The sequence below is a fragment of the Dipodomys spectabilis genome, unplaced genomic scaffold (genome assembly GCF_019054845.1).
Source record: "Dipodomys spectabilis isolate Male_0828 unplaced genomic scaffold, ASM1905484v1 ptg000095l, whole genome shotgun sequence".
NCBI lineage: Eukaryota > Metazoa > Chordata > Mammalia > Rodentia > Heteromyidae > Dipodomys > Dipodomys spectabilis.
The window spans coordinates 24803276-24811489 of NW_024870772.1; the positions used below are offsets into that span (position 1 = coordinate 24803276).

An 8214-nucleotide genomic window follows, 5' to 3' on the forward strand; every position below is an offset into this window, starting at 1 on the left:
ACTGGGCCTCAGAGGACCTTTTCCATTTTTATTGCTAGAGTCATTTAAATGGGTAGAATTTAAATATTTGGAAAGCCAACTTTGCAAGTGAACAGATATTGCCAACAGATCTAGAGAAGTTAAACTTAGTGGAAATTCTATTTGAAACGCTGATTTCTTAAGTAGAACAAGAGATGTGTAATTCTATAAATGGCCCATCTTGTATGTTAACTCACAGTCAAAAGGAAAGTTTCACTCTTAATAATTGTGAAGAAGTCTGAGAGGCCTAAGTGCATTGTTATCATTAAATGTTACTTTGAAAGCATTGAAGTTTTGCATCATAAAATTTAAAAACCAACTATCAGATTGTCCCTCAGATTGCCCGAGATTTCTGGAGACAAAAGATATTGATTCTTCCAGATTAAAGAAAGACCTTGAGAGTTTCATGTTAAGCTGTTGATTTGAAACTAAAGGCGTATTTAGCTTCCCAAATTCTTCCTTGTTCCATTTTTTTCATGTTTGAAGCATGAGAGATTTGGGTTAGAGGGATCATAGTTATTATTGTTGTTATTGTTTTGGCAGAGGAAAGATCTATACAAAGAACACCTTTGATTTTTTCTTTAGCATTAGGAAATGGAGACCATCCAAACCTACCCCATAATCATTCTGGGGATAAAGGAAAAGTACTCATAAAGTTAATTCAATGAACATGGGCTAGAAGACTTTAAAAAGTGTGGCAACAACTACTATTTTTTGTTCTATAGGCAGTTTCCTCACTTACTGCAAGAAACAGCAAAGATTTACATTCACAGTCACTGAGTGCTGCTGTCTTCCAGGCAATCAAGCAGGTACCTTGCCCTGATCTTGGATCTCCCACACTGAGAATCCGTGGAAATAAGGCTCAGGTTTGTTAGCTTTGCCCAGTCCTTGTTTTCCTTTTATCTGAAGTTCCGTAGAACTCACATAGACCTTGTGAAGAGTGTGTTCTCCTCTCAGATCTAGCAAATATTTGCAAAATGATTTTTTTCCAAGCTATCTTACAAAAAGAAAGATCTTTCCCACTTCTTGTTGCATGCTGATGGATAATGCTCTCATGTTTAGGGCTTTAGCTTGGGTTTTGTCTAAAATGGCATGTCTAAGCAGCTGTGATTAAATTCCTTACAAAAAGGGGAGGAAGGGTAACAATTAAGCTGGACACCAGTGGCTCATGTCTGTAATCCTAGCTACTCAGAAGACTGAGATCTGACAATTGACATTCAAAGCCAGCCCAGGAAGACAAGTCTGAGAGACTGTTTTCTCCAACTAAACAGCAAAAGTCAGAAGTGAAGGTGTGGCTCAAGTGGTGGAGTACAAGCCTTTAGCTAAAAAGTTAAACAAGAATAAAAGGCCCTGAGTTTAAGCCCCAGTTTTCCAGCATGATAGATAGACAGACATATATATATATATATAAACAAGTAAATGAAAAATAAATAAAATTATCAAGGGAGATGGCACTGCTGTTAGAACGTCAATAGACCTAAGTGATTTGAATTGTGAAGGGAAAGAATTATTAATTTAAACTACTATGTGTTTCATCAGAAGTAATGCCACTGTAGGCACTAACTTTTGGAGCTAAATATTTAGGACTGGAGTTTTAGTTTCAAGAATGAGAGTGGGGTTGGGCACTATAATTAGATGTATCACTACACCAGGTCCATTTTACCTTCTTAAGTTTAAATGTAACTGCATTCTTAGAAGGTGACAGCTCCCTACAATCCTCCATTCTATCAACTGAGCTATCGAAGGAGCACAAAGGGCTAAGTATGTCTACTTGTTTCTTGTGAGAATCAGAGAAGTTAAAACAAAATTCTGCTTTACAGAGAACTAAATGTGTGTTTATGTTTGAAGAAGCTCCTCCCATCAGCTTTGGGCCAGCTGAAACATGAAAGAAGGATTTGCTTTACTAAGATTACAAAGGGTTCCAATGGATGCAGTAATTTTACAAATTAATTCTAAATTATTGACAATTTCCAAACAAGTGTTGGGTTTTCTGCTCTTTAATCAAAGTACTAATGAAAATTACATCCTGATCATGCGTTTCTTTTTTATTTTTTCTTTTGTGTCAGTATGTGGGGCTTGAACTCAGGACCTCACACTCTTACTTGGCTTTTTTGCTCAAAGCTGGTGCTCTGCCACTTGAGTCATATCTCCATTTCTGGCTTTTTGCTGGTTAGTTGAAAATAACAGTCTCACAGACTTTCTTGCCCTGGCTGGCTTCAAACCTGGGTCCTCAGATCTCAGCCTGCTGAGTAGTTAGGATTATAGTTATGAGCCATTGGCAACCAGCAGGTCATACATTTCCACAAGGGTAGTCTAAAACCTGGGATGCTGTGTCCCCACTCCTTGCATGCCCTCTGGCCTGGGTGCCTGGACCCACTGACAGAATAGAGCATAAAGAGCTCAGTGCTGACCTGGCTATACCGTCAGCGTTCTGTCACTTTATCTCACATAGCTCCCTTGTGGCAGAAGTCTCCAGAAGTCCTCTAGACTTTCCCAATGACTGCAGACCTATGTGAGCAAATTTAGGGCTCAGTAAACCCAACAAGGACCACCATCTTGGCCTGTCTCCTAATGCTTGTGAGTGACCCTTCCTTCCTCACTCTTGGCCTGTAGAGAATGCTATGCAGGACAGGTACCCGGGAGGATTTGTTATGAGCCCCTCAGGAATAATGAGATCAAAACAAAAGAATTTCAAAAGGCATTTTTCACTGCTAGGAAATTTGCCTCCTCCTCACTGAAAGCACTTGCTTTGCTGAACCCAGCCAGGGTAAATTACAAAGAGCAGAAAACACTAGTCCTTTTGGATCTTTTCTTCAACTATAAATAACAGGGCCTTTGTTGCTCTTGCAAGAAGATCCTTTGAATCAGGTGACTTGCTTCTTGCCTGATTGTCTTCAGTGACTAGTGGGCTAAATATGTCTGTATTGGGGTTTAACCTCATTTTTCTTGATGACTTGGATAACCCTTTTTTTTTCTTTAAAAAAACGAAGGGAGACTGGTGAAAGGGGTGACAGTAATCAAGATGCATTGTCCTCATAAGTTGATATGTTGAGCTGAAACTCTTGTAAAACTACATATTTTTTTAATACAAAAAAAAAAAAAAGCACAGAAAAAGCAGGTCAGGGACTAGTGACTCACATCTGTATTCTTAGCTATACAAGAAGCTGAGGTCCGAGGATCTCAATGGGAAGCCAGGGCAAGAAAGTCTGTGAATCTCTCATCTCTAATAAGCCAGAAGAGGAGCTGTGGCTCAAGTAGCCTTGAAGCAAAAAAGCTAAGGGACAGTGTCCAGGCACTGAGTTCAAACCCCAGTACTGGCACACAAAACAAAACAAAACAAAAATACCTGGCTGATTAGGTACATTATAGGATATGTTTATGTTTATTGGCTAATGAGAAGACGTCAATTTATAAACACACAGGCTGATCCCATAAGAGAACAGCTACTGTAAACTAGGTCTAAAGTTCAAGGTGATTAAACTCCTCTCTCCCCACTGATAACATTCTAAAATGACACTAGGACAGAACAGCAAAGAACAATGCATTATAATGTCTTTCAGCAGAGACTAAAAATTAATTGTATAATTCTTATTAATTAGGATTAATCTTTTAACATCAAAGGGTTATTTAGTGTGGATACTGAAAGCTTCTTTTGCCCATGTAATAACAGGCATATAAAAGAGAATATTTCATACTCTCTTGAGGTATACAAATGCCAGTGCCGGGCTTGAACTCAGGACCTGGGCACTTTTCCTTAGCTTTTCATTCAAAGCTTATGCTCTAGCACAAAAGCCACAGCTCCACTTCTAGTGTTTTAATAGCTAATTAGAGATAAGAGTTTTAGAGACTTTTCTGCTTGACCTGGCTTTGAACTTGATTCCTCAGATCTCAGACTCCTGCATAGCTAGGATTACAGGCATGAGCCACCAGCACTCAGTTGGGCTCAAGTATCTTAGTTTTCTTTATTTTTCACATCCTGACATTTTTACCTTTTTATATTGATTTTGGTTTTGTAAGGTGCAGCTTGTATTCTGTTTTAAATTCTTGATCTTGTTATAAGCTTGGGCCACTCCATTGGTGTGAGGGAGGATCTGAATCATCTCCCACTTTTTTTATGGCTTTCCACCTCATTCCTCAAGCTACCTGAAGCCTCTCCAGTCTTTACCTGCCCTCGTAACAATGAACAAGTTCGTTAATAAACCCTTGTTGCTTGCCTCAGCTTGTTGCTTTGCTTCAGCTACAAAATTTAACTTCTCTTTTCTTTTTAATTTAATCAATTAATATGCTTTCCTAAAGTCTAGGCTGATAAATTCAGTGTATGAATGTTGACCAAGGTTGTTTGTTTGCTTATTCCCTGTAGCCTGCCTCTTGATCTCACTAGGCTTTTTCCTTTCACCTAACACTCTACCACTCAAATCATAGCTCCATTTCTGGTTAGTTTGTTGTTGGTTCTGCTAGTGAATTGGAGATAAAAAGTCTCATGGGCTTTTTTTGCCCAGGCTAGCTGTGAACCATGATCCTCACATCTCAGTCTATGATAACAGTAGCTACTAGCATCCAGCAAGTATTTAGTCTTCTTGACTAAAGACTAATCTTTTCGTAGGACAAGAAAACAAACAGTTTGGATTGCAGCAAAAGTTTCCAGAGATGTATGGAAATCCTTTTCCTTTAGAGATGCTAAATCAGTCCTTAGCAGAGAGGGTAACTAGGGGCTTGGTGGCAGCTGCTCCCCATTAGCAATGGGTCCTGCTGTAAAAGGAATCCAAATTTTGATGGAAAGCCATCTAGGGCCTGCTTAAATTGGAGAACAAGGAAATAATTTGTATAAAACCTTGTGATTCTCTTTCTGAAGAAAATAGCTCACAATATGAGCTTTTCTAATAACACATGATTCCAGACAATGGTATAATTCAAGCTAGAAATAAGTATGAGTAAACAACTAGCTTACAGTTTAATAAATGAAGACCAGGAAACTGGAGGTGAGGTCAAAGAGAGGTGGGTAGATAAATGGAGAGAGAAAGGATGGGAGAGTACAGTCATAATATTCAATGTGTTTATGTGAGAATGGAATCCAGTAACTTGAGGGGAACATTGATTAAGGCGCATTGTATTCATAAACCAGAATGTTGAACTGGAACTACAGCTACATATAATTTTTTAAAGAAATAAAATAGAAATAAGCATGTGTATCGTGTATAAAGTAAGGAAAGAATTATTTTATTTCTTCCCATTTCTACTGAGTAAAACCAGTTATACAATCCTACTAAATCTTTTCTTGGATAAGCAATTCAGTGAATAAAATCTACTGTTTGAAAGTTCTGTGAGTCCTTGCTTTCTTGTTGGTTGGTTTGTATTTTGTGCTGGTACTAGGACTTGAACTCGGGGCCTGGGAGCTTGCTGTACCTTGGCTTTTTCACTCAAGGCTGGTACTCTACCACTTGAGTCATAGCTCCACTTCAAGCTTTCTCCTGGTTAATTGGAGATGAGTCTCATAGACTATTCTGCCCAAACTGGTCTCAAACTGAGATGCTCAGAACTCAGCCTCCTGACTAGGATTACACCAACTAGGATTATATGATTTCTGTAAAAGCCAAGCTTACACAGCGGGACTGAAAGGGAACTTCAACACAGATGTGTTTACCTATATTTCTGTTGATGGTGATTAGCAACCTAATATGGAATCTGCCTCCCCTCTAAGCAACAGAATATATTTGGAACAGGCTTTCCTGATAGAAAAACTCCTACTCATAGACTAGGGGGTGGAAGTTATGTCACAATTTACTCATCTGTACCTGTAATGTATAGTTCATTGTAGCATTGTCTCACCAATTCAGAGACTCCACTGATTTGTCCCGATTTGTCCCTATTGCCTAGGAATAAGCTGGCACCATGGACTGGGGGACGCTGCACACTTTCATCGGGGGTGTGAACAAGCACTCCACCAGCATCGGCAAGGTATGGATCACTGTCATCTTCATTTTCCGAGTTATGATCCTTGTGGTGGCTGCCCAGGAAGTGTGGGGTGATGAGCAGGAGGACTTTGTCTGCAACACACTGCAGCCAGGATGTAAGAACGTGTGCTATGACCATTTCTTCCCAGTGTCCCACATCCGGCTCTGGGCTTTACAACTAATCTTTGTGTCCACCCCTGCACTGCTAGTGGCCATGCACGTGGCCTACCACAGACAAGAAGCTGCTCGCAAGTTCAGGCGTGGAGAGAAGAGGGATGAATTCAAAGACTTAGAGGATATTAAAAGACAAAAAGTGCGGATCGAGGGATCACTGTGGTGGACTTACACCAGCAGCATCTTTTTCCGAATCATCTTTGAAGCTGCTTTCATGTATGTGTTTTACTTTCTCTACAATGGGTACCACCTGCCCTGGGTGCTGAAATGTGGCATTGATCCCTGCCCCAATCTTGTTGACTGCTTCATTTCCAGGCCAACTGAGAAAACTGTCTTCACCATTTTTATGATTTCTGCGTCTGTGATTTGCATGTTGCTCAATGTGGCAGAGTTGTGTTATCTGCTACTGAAAGTCTGCTTTAGAAGATCCAAAAGAGTCCAGACACAGAAAACTCACCCCAACCATGCTCTCAAAGAGAGTAAGCAGAATGAAATGAATGAGCTGATTTCAGATAGTGGCCAAAATGCCATCACAAGTTTCCCAAGTTAAACAGTTCAAGGTAAAATGTAGCTGAATCCTAAACAAACGTGATTTCCCATGGAGACAATTCTCTCTCTAAGCCGGAGAGTTTGTCTTCATAAATGATGGTCATAGATAGACATTTGAGTTCACTTTTCATAGAATACTTTGCATCGTTCACATGAAACATAGTTGAACACATGGACCATCTCTAAAATCAAATTCCTGATGGTGACTAAGACGGAGGTTCCTTTAACAAATCCCTTGTATGTGGATGGCCTCGTCCACATATGTGAATGGGTGTTCCTTGAATATTGATAAATATTGTGAAAAGCAATTTATTAAGCTGAGCCTGGTGGCTTATGCCTATAATCCTTACTACTCAGGAGGCGGAGATCTGATGATCATGGCTCAAAGCCATCCTGGGCAGCAAAGTCTGTGAGACTCTCATCTCTGACTAACTAGCAGAAAGCCAGAAGTGGAGCTATGGCTCAAGTGGTAAAGTACCAGCCTTGAGCAAAAAAAGCTAAGGGACAATATTCGGGCTCTTAGTGCAAGCCCCAGTTCCATCACACACACACACACAAAAAGAGCAATTGATTTAGAAATCAGTACTTTTTTATAGTAAAAGGTATTTTAATAGGATTAAATGTTTTAGTTCTGACTCTGAATTTATACAAAGTATTTTTATAAAGACTGGCCTTTCTTACCTGAAGAAAAAAAAACCTACATAAATGTTAGTTTTATGAGTAAATCTTGAGTATCTAAAATTTCAACTTACAAAGGGTCTGTAAATATTGTTTCTGCATTGTCTATCAACAAAACCTTTAAGGTGGAACATATTCATTGTACAATGTATTTGTACTGCTTTCTGGATGTAGATGGTACTGTAACAGAAGGGCATGTGTGTTAAAACTGGCCTATTGTACAAGTTCTTATGAACATTGGAAACATGAAGGTGACCACCTTAATAAAGCTCATCCCCACTGCTTAACCTTCCCTGTGTTTGAGTTTCTGCTCCTTCTGGGCCCCTGCCTACCATTGATGTAGCAATGGGGCCATCAGTGGGTTGGGTAATTTTTGCCGGGAGGCCTCATTTACCTGGACTTCAACAGAAATTCTTGCACTGCCAGGTCAAATGAGCAGAGACTCTTCAGTAGACTCCTAGGCCCTTGGCTTAGAGAAGAGTGGGCCACTTGTAGAACTCCAGGGTCAGGTTAGTGTTCATAGATTGGGAGCTGCTATGAGTCCCAGAATTCTGTAGGTTGGGGCAGTAGAATTGCAAGTTGGAGGCCAATATGTGTTACACAATGAGACCCTGTCAAGAAGAAGAAGAAGCAGAGGAAGAGAGGAGGAGGAAGAGGAAGAAGAAGAGGAGGAGGAGAGGGAGTGGGGAGGGGGGAGAGGAGGAAAAGAAGAAGAGTGAAGAGAAAGGAATGAGGAGGAGAAAATTGTTAGGAAAGTCTTAAATGCCTGTCTAGCCCATACTAAAACCTCTGAAACTAAGTAACAAAGAGGTTTGTTTAGCTCACAGTTTTAAAGCTTACAGCT

At 40.0% G+C, this 8214-nt stretch overlaps 1 protein-coding gene across 1 annotated transcript; it reads left to right on the forward strand.

Moving 5' to 3' along the window:
• The first annotated feature begins 782 nt into the window (after window positions 1-782).
• Gjb6 (gap junction protein beta 6) lies at window positions 783-7016 on the forward strand. Its single transcript, XM_042685579.1, has 2 exons — window positions 783-884; window positions 5893-7016. The coding sequence occupies exon 2, from the start codon at window positions 5908-5910 to the stop codon at window positions 6691-6693; it is 786 nt and encodes a 261-aa protein (XP_042541513.1). The 5' UTR covers window positions 783-884; window positions 5893-5907; the 3' UTR covers window positions 6694-7016.
• Window positions 7017-8214: the final 1198 nt, after the last annotated feature.

Coding starts and splice junctions, on each gene's coding strand:
- Gjb6 (XM_042685579.1), top strand. CDS start 5,908: ATGGACTGGGGGACGCTGCACACTTTCATCGGGGGTGTGAACAAGCAC.